Source organism: Rattus rattus, chromosome 8 (genome assembly GCF_011064425.1).
Source record: "Rattus rattus isolate New Zealand chromosome 8, Rrattus_CSIRO_v1, whole genome shotgun sequence".
In the NCBI taxonomy this organism is placed as follows: domain Eukaryota; kingdom Metazoa; phylum Chordata; class Mammalia; order Rodentia; family Muridae; genus Rattus; species Rattus rattus.
The window spans coordinates 114730185-114751501 of record NC_046161.1 but is presented as its reverse complement, the minus strand read 5'-3'; the positions used below and the strand labels follow the sequence as shown (position 1 = coordinate 114751501).

Below are 21317 nucleotides of genomic sequence, written 5' to 3'. Positions count from 1 at the left end.
ATGGAATCGCCTTCAGCACGTGTGGTCTCGCTGCCAGAGGATGAGGAGCCCTGCGGAGGCTCTGGAGGCCCTGGTCAGCGCCCAGGAAGACCGAGGTCAGCAGAGTGTGCCCAGCCTGGGGTTGTGGAGAAGGTGCGGCCAAAGTGGAGCAACCCCCTGCAGTTCTTACTTACTTGTGTCTCCTATGCTGTGGGCCTAGGCAATGTATGGCGCTTCCCCTACCTGTGCCAGATGTATGGTGGAGGTGAGTGCAATGGGCGGGTGCAGCATGTCTGCCTAACTGAGGGCTTCACATCTAAAACTTTCACCTTCCCGGAATCTGCTGGATATCACCTCCGAAGAACTGACCACAGTCCCGCACAGGAGGAAGGTTTGGCCTTCGCATCCATGGACAGTGCTTTTGCTCTGCTATCTAAAACGTTTTTCGCTAAGTTGAAGCTATAAAGGTTTTCTCTATTCCTCCTCTAACTCTTTAACCTCTGGGTTGTGCATATGGAGCTATGATCTTTCTTCCTTTTCTGTGTACAAAATACGATACCAACTAAAATAAGGCTCTTTAGATTCCATTGTTGTATTGTTTTCTTGACAAAAGGATTGCAGAGCTCATCTGCTTGAATTGAATTATTGAGGTTTGAGGAAATGATTGCCCGGCACAACTAAAGGTGCCCACACTCCCACCTTGGTAAGAGCTTTGAGTTTTCTTCTGGCCCTAGGAAGCAGATAAGCAACCCGGCTCTGTCACAGAGACAAGCTGACCATGGGCCACACCAGATTCAATGTGCTTACTGCTTGATGCTTTGGGTTAAAGGATCGTATGACCTTTGAATGTTAAGAGCATAACTCCAAACAGCTGTGGAAATATGGCCTCTGCTGTAAGGTGTCTCTGGAGAATAAACCACACAGGCCTCAGCCCCAGGTTGGTAAAGTGTAAAAACCCAGCCTTTTCAGAGCAAGAAGGGGATTTAGCCTTGAGAAGCCTCCTGAATGAGAAGGCACTGTTCAGACCCTGCTTATACACAATGACAAGCTGGGCCAGCTCCGACCATTAGTGTGGGTATGTGCTGTCCCCTGCCAATACCTTCACTCTTCCCTCCCTCGTGTGGCCCCAGGGCTCTGCAGACCTCTGTGACAGCCATTGCACTTCTGGGTTCTGTGAGCCACCTGAATTCCACAGCTTGGTTTAGGAAAAGATACTGGATACAACTCAAATGTTCCTAATTGAGTAGATTGACCAACACATTAAGAGCAGAGTGCCTTACAATTTAAGACTATGCTGTGCTCCCTCTGCAAAGTTGGCTCTGAGATGGCTGCTGCTTGTTCCTAGAAGATAATATGAGGAGAAATAGGCAGAAAAGCGCTAGGGGTGTGTCTGTGTGTGTGTGTGTGTGTGTGTGTGTGTGTGTGTGTGTGTGTGTCTGTGTGTGTGTGTCTGTGTGTGTGTGTGTGTGTGTGTGTGTGTGTGTGTGTGTGTCTGTGTGTGTGTGTGTGTGTGTGTGTGTGTGTGTGTGTGTGTGTGTGTGTGTGTGTGTGTGTGTGTGTGTGTGTGTGTGTGTGTGGTGTGTGTGTGTGTGTGTGTATGTGTGTGTGTGTGTGTGTGTGTGTGTCTGTGTGTGTTTCTGTGTGTGTGTGTGTGTGTTTGTGTGTGTGTCTGTGTGTCTGTGTGTGTGTGTGTGTGTGTGTGTGTGTGTCTGTGTATGTCTGTGTGTCTGTCTGTCTGTCTGTCTGTGTGTGTCTGTGTGTCTGTCTGTGTGTGTCTGTCTGTGTCTGTCTGTCGAAACAAAGACCAGTAGGAGAGAAGGGAGGACTTCAGGTTGAGTGAAGATTAACAGCCTTAGGGTCATTCCCATCCCAGAGAGATAGAGTTGTTATCCCTTTCCCTGTGGCTTGGTCCTTTTGTCCCTGGGAACTGAGCTCCATGATCCCCTAGATGACTGTTAGCACTCTTAGTACATTCCTTGGCATATCTCACCCCATGATTTGAAAAGACTCTGCTTAGGATCATGTACATAACTCAAAATTGCAGAGAAGGACTCAGAAGTGGCTATGACTGTGCAGTGCCCTGAACGCCCCTTCCAAATGAAGAACCCTCTCCAACCACAGCTAGCACGGTAAGAAACCTAGATAGCTCCTACTTCCACTAGGAGTAAGGAGACTAGGGACCTTGGGCTCTGACGGTGCAGGGTGATTTGATCTTGTATGGCCACCCATTAGAACTAGGGCAGAGGGTTATGCCACAACTCTTAAGCCAAGAACACTGGACTCCAAGGAACCAAATGTCTCCCAGAGATTTTCTACTCCTCTGCTTCTTTACTCCATGCTGGGCTCTTGGGCTAGAAATAGGAGAAGGTAGAGAAGATTTGCTCAGCTTTTTTCTCTTTCTTGAGCAAAAGCTGAAGTCTTGGAGTTTTCCAGTGTAGAGGAATGCTTGCTTTGAGTTTGAGGTGGGAGGTACCTGGAACTCAAATGGAGCTGCTGAATGAGGTAGCAGGGCAAGTTCTGTCAATATGTAGGAAACTTTGTTGGGTGCTGGCACCATGAGGGGCTCTAGTTGTTTATCCAGAACTCCCATAGCTACTGCTGGGGTAGTGGGACAAAAGACTCCATACAGCCTAGCCCAGGATCCCCCCATGTTTTTGGTATATAAATAAAGCACTCTGCTTGCTGGGCTTGTAAAACACTGGTCTGTGGACATCTCAAAGATGATGGGTGGGTGAGAGGGGAAGAAAGTTGCAAGAACACTTACTTAGCGGAGGGCTGTGGGCGGGGCTGCTGAAATCTTGCTTTAAACATGCATGAGGCCCTGACTTCCGTTCCTACCACAATAACCGTCAATACAGGGAGCTAAAGGAAACTTAAAAGTTTTCCCAAGCCTGAATCTCTAGCACTAAGATTACTAGACCTGGGATGCTCGTGAGAATTTTCAGCAGCCTAGAGCCAGGTGCTAATTAAGCTGCTACCATTGACAGCTGCAGGCAAAGAAGGCCCAGCCTGCTTGGGTTGCAGGATGGAGATGAGGGTTTCACTGGGAATTAAAGCTCTTTCTGCCTGATATCTCCAATTTTCTCAATTTATAGAGTATCTTTTCCCTCCTTGCTGCCTGCTTTTTTTTTCTGCCCCACAGTACCAAAGGCACATTCCCCTGCTTTTGCCTACACTTTCCAGTTGCTGTGACATAAAACAGGGGAAGAATCCCATATTCTTTCATTGTGGGTGCGTGTGAATTATTTGTCCTGAGTGCTTAGGGTGTTTGCTTACAGATTATGTGGATGGGGAAAAGAGAATATTTACTTCAGGTTATTTCAAATGGCAGATCTTACAAGATATTAAAGAATCAAATGTTAAGAGCAAATAATATACCAGGTGTGGTGGTGCACACCTTTAGTCCCAGTACACAGGGTGATCTTCTAACTCAGGAAGCAGAAGCAGGTAGGTAATCTTGAGTTTGAGGCCACTCTGGTCTACAGATTTAGTTACAGGACAGTCAGGGATATGCAGAGAAACTCTGTCTTAAAAAGACAACAAAAACAATAACCAAAGAGACAGTCAGACAGACAGACAGAAAAAGGAAGAAAAAGGAAGGAAGAAAAAGGAAGGAAGGGAAGGGAAGGGAAGGAAGGGGAGGGGGGGAGGGGAAGGGATACAAGGGGATACAAATGCTCTGGCTCAGGAAACAAATCTTGTAAGATTGTCTTACAGATGACAGTCAGCAGGGGCTCCCCTAGACTGTGTCCTTATCCCTTTGGATTCTTTTATCCACTGGCCTAAAGTTAGGAACACCTGATAAGATTTTTTAAAAGCCTGTAATGGGAAATATCCGATATCTAACCAGAAGAGAAGAAAAGTCTCCATGGCTCTGAGCAGATCCTGTTTTGTGTTTCAGAGCTACCTGGACTGGTTTCTTGCTGGATGAAGTTTAAGAGGCTGTTTCGAGCCCCTCACATTTCCTAGCACTTTGTAATTTCTTCCAAGTGTTGTCAATAAGGGAAGTACCTTCAGGAACACTCCCAGAAGCAACAGAAGGGTGCATTAGCTGTAGCAGAAACCGCTCACTATTGGAGAGTCAGGAGAACAAGAAGAGGTTACTTTCTGGGGCTCTGAAGACAAACTACAGTATTCTGAGTACATAAGGGGATTTTCCCTCGAGGTTCTTAGTTCCCTTAGTTAACAAGGACTGTAACATATAGTTCTATTCTTCCACCTGGGATACCATCTCCTCAGTCTGGCCTGGCTGCTATGGTCAGGAGATCTTCAGAGTTTGGAAGACCCAGCAGCCAAGAATGCCCTTTCATATGTCCAACTGTTGTGCTGTGAACACTTCTTTTCAAACCGGGTTTCTTTGTGTAGCCTTGGTGCGCTGAAACTAGGTCTATAGACTAGCCTGGCCTTGAGCTCACAGAGATCTGCCCTTTTTAATCTTGCTGATCCTTTTCCTCCCCTTTAGATACCCCATTCTCCACCAGGGATGGCTTTGGGGCTCTTCCCTTTTACAATCCACCGTCTCTGGAACTTCCTGTGTAACAGGTGCTACTTGCTGCAGCCTCAGATCTTAACCTCAGGGTTATGTAGCTAGATGTAATAGGGAACAGGATGGATACAAACACCCAGAGCCTGCTGAAAAATGGACAGGGTTGTTGGTAAATAGCAGTGGCCTGAACACATCCCTAATACCTGTTTGAAACACTGCTGGCCAGTATGAAAGGACCCATAAACCTGTTTCCATTGGGCGACACTAAACTCAGGGCAAAGTCACAGTCACAAAGTTTGCATAACTGGGAGTTGTCTCCCCAAAAGCATGCTCATCTGGAGACCAAGCTGATAATGGGCTGGCAATTCTAATTGTTTTTCTGAAATTTATGCAAATGACTAATGCTAGCAAATTTCTGAATTTGAGGTAGATATGTCCGCAAACCAGGTAGAGCCTAAACACTGGACTTCTTAGAAAATACTCACGATGAATCTTTGATCCCAGGTGCTTTCTAGTAGACTCTTGACTGTTTATAACTACATAAGACTATTAAATTTATTCCTGTTTTAACTTTAAATGAATGAGACTTAAGCTATGATATTTGTCAGGCTACTTGTATTACTGGGGGGGGGTTACCCTGAATCTAAATCTGTAATTGCCAGTCTGGCTTCTGGCTCAACTGTGCTCCCCAAATACTTGCTGTTTGAAACTCTCTGGGTTACTTCTGTGCCAGCAGCCTGGTGTCCTGGGTGGCATATCACTCTGACCTGTGCCCTTGGTCCATCGTGACTACTAGAGACTGCCTGTTCTCCCATCTTCTCCTCCTCTGCACTCTCTCTCCTCCTCATGATGCCTACCTGAAACCCTCAGTCCTATAACTCAAACTCCACCTCTCTTCATTCCCCCCAGTAAATGGCTGTCACCAGGTTTATTTTAACCAATAGCTTTAAATTGGGGAACAAGGTTTACACAGCATCACTTTGGGGTACTTGAGGATCTGCTCATCAGGGGCAACCAGATCTTGGGAGTCAGTAATTAGCCTCTAAGTACAAGCAGCACCAGACGAACACCCTACAAATAACTGCACAACATGTGCATCTGTTGGCTCCAGGAGGCCTTCCTGCCTCCTTTTTGCATCTGTCTCTGGTTATCCAACTCTGTGAACTTGTGTGAATCGCTGATCACTAGAAACTCTTAATTTTAGGTTTTGTGATCATGTGAGGCTGGAACGAGAAGCACCTATCATAACACAGCACATGCTTAATGAACTCAGTAAATGTGACTACCAGCGCTTTTCCCAGAGCTTGTGTGGTTTACATAGAAAGTGACTCTCATGGCAAACCAAGTGTTTCGAGAAATGATGGCATTAAATATTTATATACAAATGGAGCTCTGTGGGGCCTGGGACTGATTCCCTGTGACCAGGAACAGGACAGCAATATTGCACTAAGAAAGACTAAAAGAGGAAACTGGGAGAGATGGTAGGGAACTGAGACAAGGTTAGGTAGTCCAGCCTTCCCCAGGAACTGTATTTGCTGCTGATTGTTGACAGGCTGGAGATGCTCATCAAGATGGATTAGGGAGTGTGGGTAGAAAAATGGCAATCCTGACCCCAAGATTTTTTTCTGCATCTAATTGTAGAGAAGACAAACTATTTCAAAGATCTCTTCCTTCTCTCTCTCTCTCTCTCTCTCTCTCTCTCTCTCTCTCTCTCTCTCATTTTAATTACATTTGAAATGTTAACCCTCCCCCCTTCCTGATTTCCCTTCCACAAACCCTCTAACCCCATTCCCTCCCTCCCCTTCTTCTATGTGGGTGCTCCCCACCCACTCCTGCTTCACTGCCCTAGCATTCCCCAACGCTGGGAAATTGAGCCTCCACAGGACCAAGGACCTCCCCTCTAATTGATGCTAGATAAGGCAATCTTCTGCTACATATGAGTCTGGAGCCATGGATCCCTCCATGTGTACTCTTTGGTTAATGGTTTAGTCCCTGGTAGGCCTGGAGAATCTGGTTGGTTGATATTGTTCTTCCTATGGTATTACAAACCCCTTCAGCTCCTTCAGTCCTCCATTGGGGTCCCCATGCTCAGTCCTATGGTTGGCTGTGAGCATCCACCTCTGTATTGGTCAGGCTCTGGTGGGGCCTCTCAGGGACAGCTATACCAGGCTCCTGTCAGCAAGTACTTCTTGGCATCAGCGATAAGTGTCTAGGTTTGGTGTCTGCAGATGGGAGGGACCCCTATCAGCTGCCTTCTCAAACACTGAGCAGAACTGGATATTAAAACAAAGCAAGTGTGTTGGCTTTTTGTTGTTGTTGTTGTTGTTGTTGTTGTTGTTGTTTTTTGTGGTTGTTTGGCTGGTTTTGGTCAGGAGACATGGCCCAGGTATTAACTAAGACAGGATGATTCTCTTGCTTGAGGTTGTGGGAGAATTCTAACCCATCTATTTTCATAGAGCCTTCTCTTTGGCAGAGGCTAAAGAAAAACAGAATTTATTAAGTTATCCAGGTCGTCTGCCTCCATTTGCAGACACATGTTAGTTGATTGTGGGTAGAGTCTTCCAAGAAGTTGGTTACCCCAAGTCTAGACAGAGAGACTAGGTTAGTCATTAGAAAGGCAGATACTTCCTTTATTTTTGGAGCTCACTGCCACTCACCCATGACTTTAAAGAGTTTAAATATTCTAAAAGGATAGTTTTCAATCTGTACCCAATGCATGACCCAATAAATAAGATTAATCTGGATAATTCTAACACTGGATATACTTTGGGTCCAGCCACTTGTCACTGGGCTCAACAGCAAGTCTCCTGGATTCATTTTTTTTAATTAATCATTCCATTTGTTTACATCTCATATGATGTCCCACTTCATGGTTACTGACTCCACTAACCACCTGGATTCATTTTTATAGAGGAAAAAAGTCTTTTGTGTCATTTGTCATATGTTTAAACTCATTAAGAACCTGGCTCTGGAAATGGAATTTGGCCTTCCACTTCAGACCCAACTACATTTGCCTCAAAATATCCTCCAAAGCTCCCTTTCCTGAATCAGGATAGCCATCTGTCACAAGACAAGGAGGGAGAACAGCATAATAAAGATTAAAGGCATTATTTCTCTTATCATTTACCTCATGATAGATAAGTTACTTATGCTCATTCAAAACCAAAAGTATGGTTACAGTAGATCTCTCTATACTGTATGGAGACTGTCTTGTGTTTTGTTGTTGTTGGCAAGGTTTACCTGGAAACTTAACAACTCCTATTGTTTAACAGGATGTATGTAGATATTATATGTGTAGCTTGGATACAACTTTCTTTATTAAGGTGGTTTTATATAGCATTATCTTCCAAGCCAAAACCCTGCCACCTTTATGACATCAGCTGGACCTGCTTGCAAAAGATAGCCACACCTAGGTTTTGGTGACTATTGATTTGTTAATATTATAGCTCATAAAATGGCTGGGTATTTTTCTAGAATGCAAAGCAAAGCAAGAAAGCTTAAACTGTTACAAAGGTCTAACGAGTTATACAAGGTCATATATAAGGTAAAAGTTCAATACACTGATGTCAAACCTATGCTTAAAGAAATGGAGTTACTGGTCTACACTACATGCCAATTACAAGGGGCTGGCTTAAAGAAGAAAAATGTATGTATAATCAAAGTTCAAGTGTTTGTTTTGACCTGTTATTCTGTGGTGTATCTAAGGAGATACTCTCTCTCCAGGATCTTAACCTCACTTCAACTTTCTAGCTATAAGGGTCTATTAGAGTTCTCTAAAGAAACAAAACTTGAAACATACATACATACATACATACATACATACATACATACATACATACATACGTGCGTGTGTGTGTGTAAATGGAATTATTATAATAACTTACAAGCTGTGATCCAGATAGTCCAACAATGGCTATTCCCCAGTAAAAAGCCAAAAAAATCCAGTAGTTGTTCAGTTCACAAGGCTGGGTATTTCAGTCTGTGTTGGAATCTCAAAGAAGTAGGTTCTAATGTAAGCAAAAAAGTGCCTCATCATGAGAATAGATAAACTTTGCAGCAAGAGTGAGAGCAAGCAGGTGAAAGAGCTTCCTCTGTCCAACCCGCTTATGTAAGCTCCAAGCTGCCATATGGTATGGCGGGTATGGACTTAGGGTGGGTCTTCCCACCTCAAATGATCCAATCAGAAAAAGTTCCCTGCAGCTGTGCTCAGTTCCTTGGGTTTTAGTTGATTCCATGCATAATCACTTTGACAGTCAAGTTTAGCTATCACATAGGGAATATAAGGTTTCTTGAATATAAAGTCTCTTGAAAGATGCAACTTGAGTTCTGAAGGGACCCAGTGGAGGACCTCGGGCCATTCTTGAGGATATGGGGCTGCAGACCACTGGACAGGCCCCAGGATCCTACTTTGTAAGAGTCCCCCTTTCTCCGACTGGCACCAGCCTCGACTCGCTCTCTCAACAAGAAGCAGCTAGAGCTGTCATAGCCTCTTCCCCCTCTGAGTGCGATTGGGGCTGAAGGAGAATCGGAGGGACATAGGCCAATGAAGGAAGTGAGAGCTGGTTTCCTACGATGGTAACTTCTTGTTCCCAGAAACCACTGTGAGGAGTAAGGGCAGGAAGGCATGAGGGCAGGTATCTAACAGGACCAGAGGGAGGAAGGGGAGGACACAGGAGCCTGTAAAACACATGGGCCAAGAAGACCACTAGCTTGGGGCCCCACACAATCTGAAGTTTTAAAGCAGTTATTCTTCCTTTCTTTGCAACTATGTCCTGGGAACTTAGTTCCACAGTCCCATAGATGACCATCAATGCCCCTATAACACAGGCAATCCATATGTTCCATGCAGACATTTTGTGACTGCCAGAAGCCATCTAGGAGGGGCTTAAACCTAGTGGGTGATCTTTCTGAGATAACTTCACCATGGACTGCAAAACTATGATAGATGAGCCCTTCTAGGCAAGGCTAAAGGGAATACATTTTAGGGAAGATTCCTGCTATTAATACGCATTTCCTGTTATTATTAAATATACATAACAACCACCACAAATGAACCCAACCTTTTGAGCAGATTTCTGCAATCAATAAAGATGTACTATCTTATAGTAAAACTGCATAGCAATATAAATTAATATAGCTCTATAAGCTATATTAATATCATTCTTAATGATGATCCTGTAAAATTGCTAAAATTATACTAGTAATTATTAAGCCCTTTATATAATAGGATTGTTATTAAAGTCCTCTCTGATATGAAAACTGCAGTTAGAACTCTGCCAATCTTCATGTGTCACAAGTTAGTTGCTTCTGAAATAGAACACAGGCATATACAACTTAGAACACATTCCAAGAGGTTGTAAACAAGCAAAGGTCATAAAAGGGAACTAAAAATTTATTGTAGGTGAAAGGACAGAAGATAAAATATTGACTGGGTTTATCTATGATGTTTAACTCTCAATGAACCTGTGAAGCCTGTGACAGAAAGTTAATGTTTAGCCAGATAGTTACTCTTAATGAAAACACATGTAAACATCTGTTATAAACTTCTTATTCAATTCATGATTTGAATTTATGTTTGAACTTTTAGAGAACTTTTGAAAAAAAAAAAGGATGCTTGGAAAAAACATGTGATCTAATCCCCTAGAAAATGTACAAAAACTAGGAATGATTACATGGCATTGGCATTATTACATCAGAACAGGAGAGAGCAAGATTAGGAGAAGGAAGGAGGGAGAGTAGAGTAACTTAGAAATTTAGAGAGTATAGATAGAGTCTAATAAATTTTCTCCCATTTATTTCCCCTAGAAATAAAGACATCAGGGTAGAACAGAAAAGGGCAATACACAGAATGCAGAGAGAGGGGGACAAAGAGAGAGAGAGAGAGAGAGAGAGAGAGAGAGAGAGAGAGAGAGAGAGAGAGAGAGAGAGAGAAACGCACGTACACACGCACACACAGAAAGAGCAGGCAGGCTTCTCCTTACCAGGGGATAGAACAGGTTATTTCTTAACAACAAGGTAGGCTTATTCTTACTCAAGAGGACAAAGCTTTCTTCTTAATAGACTTCGGTTTAATTCACTTAGCATTAAAAGATAGAAGCTTTTTCTTTCTCTGTGCAGTAAAGATTGTAGCTCATTTTTCATCCAGAATGAGTTCTTTCTTTCTGCACTGGCACTTGGGTTTCTGTTTCATATGCATATGTAAGTATGGATGGTGTATGTAAGTATGTAATTATGAACTAAGCCGCTGGACCCAACTAAAATGCATGAAGGGTGTATGTGTGCATAAAGTTGTATGTGAGTTGTTCATGAATGTATGTGAGTTTATGCATATTTGCTTATGTAAAAGTTTTCCCTTCTGCAAGTGACTTTCTTCTCCTGAGTTTATGGTTTCAAACCTCCCTCCAGCCTGACAATTGAGTGGTGAGGCTTCTGGGCAAGAGAGAGAAAAGCCTTGGCAATTAATCCTTTACTTGATCTCCTGCTGTGAGGCTACAGGTGTTAATCACCCAAGTCAGCAGTTTTTAATTTCAGAATAAAAAAAAGTTATTAGGGGTTTTGTTTTGTTTTGTTTTCAGAAGCCAGCAGCTTCAGCATTCAACATAGAGAGTTTAGAGACAAGAAACCATGTCTTTAAAGCTACCTCTATGTTCAGTGCTGTGTCCTCCTTCAAACCATTCCAGGCCAGGCAGGTTGCCAGCATGTGACTATTAGGGTTTGTGTATGGTGATGTTTTTATGTTTTCTATGATGCCAAGGAGCCAGTTACCTCTACAAACCACCATCAATCCCTGCTGCTGTTGTGTCAGGCTTTTACTTTTGTATTACCTCCTCCTGTGGGCGTTTCTCAGGTCCCCAGCCAGGGAGCCATGAGCTGAGGAGGTGAGGTATACAAGAGGATAGGCCTTGGGTCATCTCTCCATGCAGTAGACTTTGTAGGCAGCCTGTGTCCCTGCCTGCCTCTGTACATTTGTCTGGCAGTGGGGTGTTTACAGCTCCATTCATAGACCACCCCCCCTTAGGGATTTGTGGATTTGGAGGTTTTCTAAGTCACTGTTACCAAAATAAAATTTCAGACTGAAGGTACTTGTTTAAAACACATACACAGAGATCCTCTTTAAAGGGGAGATGTGGTATGCAGTTCTGGGTACTGGGGATCTGACCAGTTTGCCCAAAGCATTCTCTAGCCCAGGCAACTGTAAAGCATCCGAAATCCCTCTACCTGGGTGAGCCCTCCAAGGCAGGAAACAAATTTGCTGATTTTCCACTCTGTCTCACATAGGTTCTATCAGAGTTGTAGGAAGACAGACAGAAGCATTCAGGAGGGATGTTCAAAGTGTTTAGTAAGTTGGTGGTCTGGCCTTTCGCCAGCCCTCAAGTGCTGCCAAGAGAAGATCGGTGCTAGTGAGATGACCCAGTGGGTAAAGATACTTGTCACACAAGCCTGGAGACCTGAGTTCAATCCCCAGAACACACATAAAGGTAGAAGGAGAGAACCAGCTTTGCAAAGTTGTCCTCTGACCTCCCCAACCTCCCCAACACAGTTTTTAAAAAGAGGGTAGGTACAGCCTCTGGCCAACAGTGGCACAGAGAATGATGCCCAAGGAGCTAGGGTCAGGGGCAGTTTGCCTCCCAGCATGGAGGTACTCAAAGATGTAAACCACTGACATGGCTGCACGTCATCCATGGATGGTTGCAGAAAAATGAATGGATGGAGAGACCAGAATGTGTGAATTCATGAATAAGATGTTGGTTGATAGGATGGAGGGAAGATAGATGGTGAGAGGGATGGGTGTGTAGGAGGAAGACACAGGGGCAGAAGAATGGAGGTTCAGTGGAAAGGTCTGAGGGGAAATGGGGTAGAGGGAGGACTGGGTGGGGGAAGTCAGGTTATAGACACATTGCACAGAGGTGGGGACAGGATAAAGTCTATCTGTACACACTGACTTGATGCTCCTTCCACAGGGAGTTTCCTGGTCCCCTACCTCATCATGCTCATTGTAGAGGGGATGCCACTCTTGTACCTGGAGCTGGCTGTGGGGCAGCGCATGCGGCAGGGCAGCATTGGTGCCTGGAGGACCATCAGCCCCTACCTTAGTGGTGTCGGTATGTGGGATATTTTCCAGTTCCTGACAGATTCATGTTCCTGGGCATCACAGGTGTGCAGGTTGCTGTCCATGAGCAGGACCTGTGCCTGGGTGGACTGACAGCTCAGTGAGAGTTGCCATGGAACTTGGGCAGAGAGAGGGCCCTGGATTCTGACTCCCAAATAGGGAAACTCCCACCTCAGGGCCTCTCCTCTCTGGACCTCAGCTTGAGATTCTGTGAACAGTTAGACGTAGCTTCCTGACACAGAGATTTTCATTCAGTCCTAGCCACCTACCATCTTGGAAAACAAATAGCTGTCCTCTGCTTAATGTGTGACTGGGACTGACATGGCAGTGTGTGAGCCCATTTCATCTTTACCACACTACATAGAGGTTTTGGGGCACCATAAATGTTGCCAGAGTTTGGAAGCCAGGGCACTTATTCATACCAGGTGGCTTTGCTTCCCACCATACTTTTTCAGAGTGACCACCATTTGCTATCCTATGATACCTCCAAGAAGACATGGTTCACCTGCCCCATAAAAGCCCAGGAGGTGGGGCCATCAAAAGCCACAGTTATTCTGAGTATCTTCTCAGAAAGGGGAACAATTGGCTCAGGACCAAGGGTGAGTCCTTGCTGCGGCATGGGAAAGAGAGCAGCTGAGTCCCTAGGGGCACTGACACCCACTTACTGGCCAGATTTCCTCTCACTAGTGATACTGATATATTCCCACCAAGACCTAGGTCATAACTTAAAAATGGTCCAGTGTTCACGTGGGATGACAAGGCTAGGAACAGTGCTCCTAGAGGCCAATGTCAGACCACTCCAGAGCAACTCTCCCTCTCTACAGAGCTATTCTGGTCTTTTCACAAGTCTGACTAAGGTAGTGGGGCTGGTTACCTCCACACCTCATGCCTCTGCTACACTCCATCTCTCCTGATAACAGATAGATGGGTTTGGCCCCAGTGACTCAGCCTCATCTAAAGGGAATAATGGTCACAGCAGGCAATAGGTGATACCTCTCTCCTGAAGCTTATATACTTGTTCCGCTAGGTGGTCTTTGTCTGTTTTCTCTTCTATTATTTGGGAACACTATCATGAAATGGCCCCATAGGCTCATAGGGGGAACAATTTGATAGGATTGGCAGGTTCGGCATTGTTGGGAAAAGTGTGTTCTTGGGGGTGTCTTTCTCTTCTTGATGTCTTTGGATCCAGGTATAGATCTTGTTCACCATTTCTGCCTGTGAGCCACCATGCTTCCTACATGATGACAATGGACTAAACCACTGAAACTGTACACAAGCCCCAGTTAAATGCTTTCTTTAATAAGAGTTGCTATGGTCATGGTATCTCTTCACAGCAATAGAACACTAAGACACACATCAAGCACAGAGCCCAGGACTTAGCACTTAGATGCCAAAACACATAAGTTGGGAGATTGCCTTGGAAACAAGTCACAGCCATGAGGTCATATTTAGAAAAAACCTGGAGGGGGGGAGTATTCCTGCCCTGGGTGGTCCCATCATGTCTATCCTACAAATGCTTACAGGTTGGGTTACCCACACATGGTTCTCAGCACAGATTTCTTATTCATTTCAGGCATTGCTAGCTTGGTGGTCTCGGTTTTGGTCTCTGTGTACTACAATGTCATCAACACCTGGGCTATCTGGTACCTCTTCCACTCCTTCCAGGTGAGCAGAGGCCTGACCACACCAGGAACAGTAAGAGGAGAGGATGCAGACCTCTAAGAGGAATGGAAAGATTTGTGGATTATAACTTAAAGGGAACCTGGGGAAGGGAATACATCCAATCATCCACTGGACTTCTGATTCTGATGTTCCACACTAAAGGGAGAGAAGCCTCTCTAAAAACAAAGGAGATGGGGACAGTTGGTTGCTGTCTGTGGGAACATCCAGGTCAGAGCTGGCCCCACATTCATGAGATGGCCTCTTGGAGCCAGGGTCTCAGTGGAATGAGTATCCTAGAGCATAGACCTGTCTCCCTGATATTATATAGAGTAGCTGTGGCTCACTAGATAATGCCACTGGGACCTCTGAAATGTGGCCTTGAAGCCAAGAGATTTCTCAGGCTTGCTTCTATTAGTGGCACCTTTTGTCCTATAAATCCAACCTCATAGAATCAAAATCTGGTCAACAAGGCATTTACCTTAAAGCAGGCTTACTCCCATACCACTCACAGCTCTGATCAGACTTCTTTCTTTCCCTCCATCCCCTTCAGTGCCTCTGAGCAACTGACCTGGGGTTATGATCATGGACCGACATTAAATAAGTTAATTTTAGGTGCCAAAGAACCCTGTTCAAACAACCTAAAGCAGAAGAGGGTTTCACTGCCAAGCTCTGAGTCTAACTGCTAAGCTCAGGTCCTGTAAATTAGTGCTCAAAGGAAGTCACTAGTGCCAGGATCTCTGGCTCAGGGGCCTCAATAGCTTCAAGGCACTGGAGCTCACTTCCCTCTTTCTCCACACCCAAGGACCATGGGATGAAACATCTGTCCATATTCTTAGGGGTGTCCTAATAAGGATCTGGCTTGTGGATGTTGAAAGTGAACTGTGACTTTCACCCTACCAAGTGACTATTGCTTTCTCTGGCTTGTTCTAAGTTAAGGGGGCCAAGGGAGACCCAAGTGTCATTACAAGTCTTTTGTTTAAAAAAAATGAGTGTTTTATCTGTATACTACATTTAAGCAATGCCTGTGGAGGTCAGAAAAAGTCATCAAATCTCCTGGAGCTAGAGTTACAAATGGTTGTGAGTGCCATGTGGTTGCTGGGAATTGAACCTAGGCACTGGGTACTTAAAAGAGTACCCAGTGTTCTTAACCATGGATCCATCTCTCCAGCTCCATCACTAATATATTCTGTTCACCCTAACAATGTTGCAAGAACTTGGAGTTCAAGCTCCCAGTTTAGCTGTTGCAGTGATGCTAGGTCAAAGTTCTCCTGTTGTACATGGTCTTGTCACTGTCAAGATACTAGTAATGGAGTCTTCTAGACCCATAAGAGTATAGTAGTCCTCAAGATGCCTGCAGAATTGCAGTAAGTGGCAGCCCTTATTAGCTTTACTAGAACAAAATAAGTTAGACACTAACTTATAAGGAGTTAATTTACAACTTGGCCTCCAGTAAAAATGAAGTTTAGCAGATCATCATGGCCTAAAAACATAGAGGAACAAATAGTCGCAATGAAACCAGAATAGAAAGTAAGACACAGTGTTCCTTAGCTCCTTAACACCCTAATGAATTCTTACTTGGCCCCACCTCCTAAAGATCCACAGAAGTCCCCATCCAGAGACACAGCCTCTGGGTATGGAATTTCAGGGAATTTTCAACATCCAAACCAAACCAGTCATCCTCTGCCATCTGTACCCCCCTGATAAACCAATCTAAAATTCCATATATCCCACGCTATCATCTCGCCAGCAGGAACGTCTCATGGACACCAGGTTGCAAACCATTTTGCTGCGTCCACACCTGATTGGTCGCTACCCATGTCATTGGCACGCCCTGGGGTGGGCAAAGGGAACACACTCTTGCACAGCTTAACACACCACAGCCTTCCCTCTTCCGAACAGCGCCATCCCTCACACCATGTGCCTCAAAGGTTGCAACCATTTGCAAGTAGGGGACTAGCCTCCTCTTCCAACATCCCTCTGCTAAGGCTATATCCCACCACCCCATCAAACCCTTGACTTTCCCCTTACCTCTCTGTTGATTCCCACTTCATTCCAAAGGATCCCCTGCCGTGGTCTGTCTGCCCACTGAATAGTAACCGAACGGGCTATGATGAAGAGTGTGAGAAGGCTTCGTCAACACAGTACTTCTGGTACAGGAAAACACTCAACATCTCACCGTCCATCCAGGAGAATGGAGGAGTCCAGTGGGAGCCAGCACTGTGCCTCACCCTGGCCTGGCTTATTGTCTATCTGTGCATCCTGCGGGGCACTGAGTCAACTGGCAAGGTGGGCTGGGGAGCATAATAGTGCTGTTCTTGGGTGACCATGGAGAAATGGGTGCCATGGTATTCACAGAAAGCCATGAGTAGGAAAACATCTGTCCTAGTTAGCTTTAACTGTCAACTTGACACAAGCCCAGAGTCACCTAAGAAGGGGAGGCATAGTTGAGGAGTTTCCTAGATCAGGTTGGCCTATGGGTTTGTCTTTGGGGATTTGGTTATTATTTTATGTTCATCTTGAATCAAGTTTATTCACTTGATTCACTTATCAATTTATAAACAGGCTAATGTCTTAAGTCTCTAATTTACATAAAATTATGTTAATAAGGCAATGATGGCCTTATTAATTTATGTAGGAGGGCCCAGTCCACCGTGGGTGGCACCATTCCCTGGGTAGGTGGTCCTACCTTATATAAGAAAGCTAGTTGAGCACGAGCCTGTGAACAAACCAGCAAGCAGTATTTCTTATCGACTTCTGCTTCAAATTCCTTCTTGAGTCCCTGCCCTGACTTCCTTCAGTGATGCACAGTAGCCTAAGAGTGTCAGCCAGATCAACCCTTTATTCCCCTAAGTTGCTTTTGTTTAAAGTGCTTTGTCATAGCACAGAAAGGAAACTAGAATGATGCCATCGTAAACTAAGGCATTCACAGAGGGCTATGGAGAAATGGATGCCACACTGGACTAAGGAGGTATTCACAGAGCTGAGTGGACTTTATCACAGATTGAACATAGTTGCTAGGCAGACCTACACAACACATTTCTGGGTTCTTTTTGTTTCTGTTGTCTTTTGTGACAGTGACTATCACGCAGTCATATATAAGAACCCTCCTAGCTTTATTTATTTTTATGTCAGAGGTAATAAAAGATGACCCCATTTTTATCCTGAAAACTTTCAGACCCAGTAAAATATTTTTTGTACTTTTTCCAGTTGCTACCAGCTGTGGGCAAACTCCTAAATCATTTAATCCAAACATTGTGCCATGATCCATGTAGAAAACACCTTCCTGGTGATATAAGCAAGTTCTTGGCTCTATTTCCAAGCTAGCATGGTGTTCTCTGGTAGGACAGCTGTAGGCTCCATAAAAAAACTTCCCTTGAGTAAGTTTTTTTGTTTGTTTGTTTGTTTGTTTTTGATCTCTTAATTTTTAAGAGCTCGCAGGATTTATATTATTGATTTAATTTCACATATTTTGAATGAAACATTCTGTAAAAATAGTTATCTTCTTTTCAGTAATGTATATTGATAATGTCAAGTGGACTTTTTTGCCGACTGCTGCATAGCTATTTCCTCCCATTTGAGGCTGACTCTGCTCCTGGATTCCCACAGGTGGTCTATTTCACCGCATCAATGCCTTACTTTGTGCTCATCATCTACCTGGTCCGGGGCCTCACACTTCACGGAGCCACCAATGGCCTGACATACATGTTCACACCCAAGGTATGAGCTGCAAGGCATGAGGGTGCTGCTATCGTAAGGGCAATCTGTCTGGGTCTTCTGGCTGATAATCTCTCTATTAAAGAGAATGAGGCATCTGGGGGGGTGTCTGGTATCTTTTAAATCGGGGATTACTTTACCTGAGATTTAGTGATGTGGTTCACGACCAAGAAATTTACTAGACATAGACCAGGTCTGGACAGCTGCAGAAGTTGGAGAGGTTGGAAGATAATTTCTTTCCCCTCTCTGAGCCTACTTGTCCCAGGAGAGGGAGTTGTGGATTGGGGCCCAGTATTCCTCAGTCCTATCCCTCTTGGCCTTCCAGATTGAGCAGCTAGCCAACCCCAAGGCCTGGATCAATGCAGCCACACAGATCTTCTTCTCACTGGGCTTAGGGTGTGGTGGCCTGATCGCTTTTGCCAGCTACAATGAACCCTCCAACGACTGCCAGAAGCATGCTGTCATTGTGTCTGTCATCAATAGTACTACTGCCATATTTTCCAGCATTGTCACCTTCTCCATCTATGGCTTCAAAGCTACCTTCAACTATGAAAACTGCTTAAACAAGTGAGTCTAAGCTGTCCCTGGGAGCCTTGGGCCTTAAGGTGGAAGGCAAGGCTCCAAAGCTCTGAGCTGAAAGGGTGACTGGTAAGGGCTAGGTTCCCAGAAGTCAATTGTAGAACCCACTGTTTCTTTCTCAATTCTTTCCTAATTGCATATGGCTGCCTTCTACCAGCACCAGAAACTGGAGCCATACAGTTACCTGCCTTGCAGGGAATAGGCAGTTTAAGGTGGTCATTACATTGAGCAGAAAAGGAACAAGGTTGGTGTCTTTGGTCCCATTCCCCATCTCAAATGTAACCAAGACCTCTCTGGCCAAGTCTTAGAGACTACATAGTTTACTGTCTGTGTCTTTCCTGAAACAGAGGACCATCTTTTAGATGCTAAAATGTTCAGTAGAGTGGTCACTGACCATAAGTAGCTATCTCTACAGTAAACTGAAATTGATTGAAGTCAATGTACATTCAAATTACTTGAATATTGATATGAATTTAACAGTGAGTGATTTTAATTGGTTACTCAGTGGCATTAGCCGTATTAGATTGTGATGTTACATTTCTAACACTCCATCCAATTTCATCAGACATTACTAGCCTGGATGTTTTTAAACAGCCTCATCACGCATAGATTCAGGGTTCCTATCCTCTGTCTCTGCTCAGAAGCTTCTACACAGTCATCCAGAGCTGTCTTCCTTTTAAAGGGATCATTAATCCAGAATCCCTCTCCTCAGATTCTCAGGGGTCCTAGGGTCTCTTAGTCATGAAGGTCAAGATGGTGGTCTGCTCTGCAGGGTGATTCTGCTGCTGACCAATTCTTTTGACCTTGAAGATGGCTTTCTGACAGCCAGCAACCTGGAGGAGGTGAAGGACTACCTGGCATCTACTTACCCAAACAAGTACAGTGAAGTGTTCCCACACATTAGAAACTGCAGCTTGGAATCAGAGCTGAACACGGTAAGAGGCCTGGGGAGGGCGGGGACTGCCTCTGTCCACACAGTCCACGAAGACAGGAAACAGGGTTTCTTTCCCTGACTCAGTGAGAGACGAGACTGGACTCCTGCTCGTCCAGCTGCTACTTGGGTCATTCTTGTTGGAAAGCTCTCCTAGAGTTTGACTTTTTCCCTCCTTTCCTGTATCTTTTGAAGTTTCAAAACCTCAGAAAAGGCAAAGGAATAAGGTAGTGCGCACCTATACATATATCATATCTCAAATAAATGCAACATTTTTTCATTTGGGAGATATATGTGTGTGTATATTTGTATATATGTATATATACATATATATACATATATATATGTATATGAATGACCCTCATTTAGTTGCATTTGTAGGCAGGGAGGGGTTAATGTGAGGCTATCCTTGGAGGTAAGCAAGATTTTAAAGGAAGAGTTTAAGATGAAAGTCAAAGTCTCCTATATTCCCTGCCTAACATCTCCCTATTCAAACATAGGCAGAAACCTTGGTTCTTACCACCATATAATATATGCTAACTGGCATCTATTTTAGCAGTGGTTCTGGAAGGTAGTTTTCCCAGTCAACAGTTTAATTTTGAGAAAATTCCTAAATAATGTGGGTGGAATCTTATGCATTTTATATGATATCTTCTTTCAGATAAATATATCCACCCCTCTTACTAAAGACATTTTAAAAAGATTTGTCATCCAAATCACTCTTTCTTTTCATAGAATTTTCTCCATTACACTAAGGAGATTTATCTAGTTAGTTTAATTTTAAGTTTAGCATCATTCATTGAGTGGGGTGAAGTTTCTTAAGGGACACCTAAGAGATTTTAATTAGAACTGTGTTAATTCTGTAATGTAATTTGGAGGGGGGGCTTAGCGTCACTTGTCTTACGGCTTTTGATTCAAGAGTTTTCTCATTTACTTAGGTGTTGTGAACAAGAAGGTAGGTATGTGTGGTGGGTCTAAGAAAAGTTATACTTGATTATGCTGAGGGTCATCATACGAGGTTCATACTCTAATTTCCTGACTATGAACCTAAGTCTGTCTCCCCAAGCTTCTCACCTGTGCATCTTGCCAAAGACACGGGTCCAGTTTCTCACAATGGTCTCCAGTTGGAGGATCAGGATGCTGGGGGAAATTCTCTAGCTGCAGGACATCTCCGAACACTGCCTTGCTCCTGGTCTCTACTTTTATAGTGTCAGGTGGGCGTTGTGGAGTTCTAGTCAAGTGTCTGGCTATTTCAAGTGGTGTCACTAGGTTCTGGTTATCAGGTGAACCCTTGAGTGTAATAGGATTCCTGACTACGTTATTTTTATATGTTTAAAAGGCAGGGTTTTTTTAAAAAAAAAACAACTATGCTCCTCACATTAGACCTTTCATATCCTCCAACTAAACCTTTCCATGAACATCAGCTTAGATTGCCTAATTATTTTCTCTTTTAAATAGTGTCTCCCCTACTATTTCTGTCATTTATTTATTTATTTTTAGATATATTTCTTTACTTACATTTCAAATGTTTTTCCCTTTCCTGGTTTCCTATCCCTAAGTCCCTTATCCCCTCACCTTCCCTCATATGGGTATTCCCCCCATCCATCCCCTTACTGCCCCCCATATACCCCTGCACTGGGGGTTCAACCTTGGCAGGACCAAGGGCTTCCCCTTCCACTAGTGCCCCAACAAGGCTATTCTCTGCTACATATGCAGTTGGAGCCCTGGGTCAGTACATGTATAGTCTTTCGGTAGTGGTTTAGTCCCTGGAAGCTCTGGTTGGTTGGCATTGTTGTTTTTATGGAGTTGCAAGCTCCTCAACTCTTGCAATACTTCCTCTAATTCCCCATAAGGGG

General features: G+C 44.2%; 1 protein-coding gene across 1 annotated transcript in view; it reads left to right on the top strand.

Moving 5' to 3' along the window:
- Slc6a20 (solute carrier family 6 member 20) overlaps positions 1-21317 on the top strand; it is a 36178-nt gene continuing 14861 nt past the window's right edge. The window contains exons 1-7 of the mRNA XM_032911293.1: positions 1-244; positions 12427-12567; positions 14149-14240; positions 16296-16523; positions 17844-17954; positions 18277-18518; positions 19303-19465. Coding sequence (XP_032767184.1) covers positions 1-244; positions 12427-12567; positions 14149-14240; positions 16296-16523; positions 17844-17954; positions 18277-18518; positions 19303-19465 — 1221 coding nt within the window. The remainder of the gene's footprint in view (positions 245-12426; positions 12568-14148; positions 14241-16295; positions 16524-17843; positions 17955-18276; positions 18519-19302; positions 19466-21317) is intronic.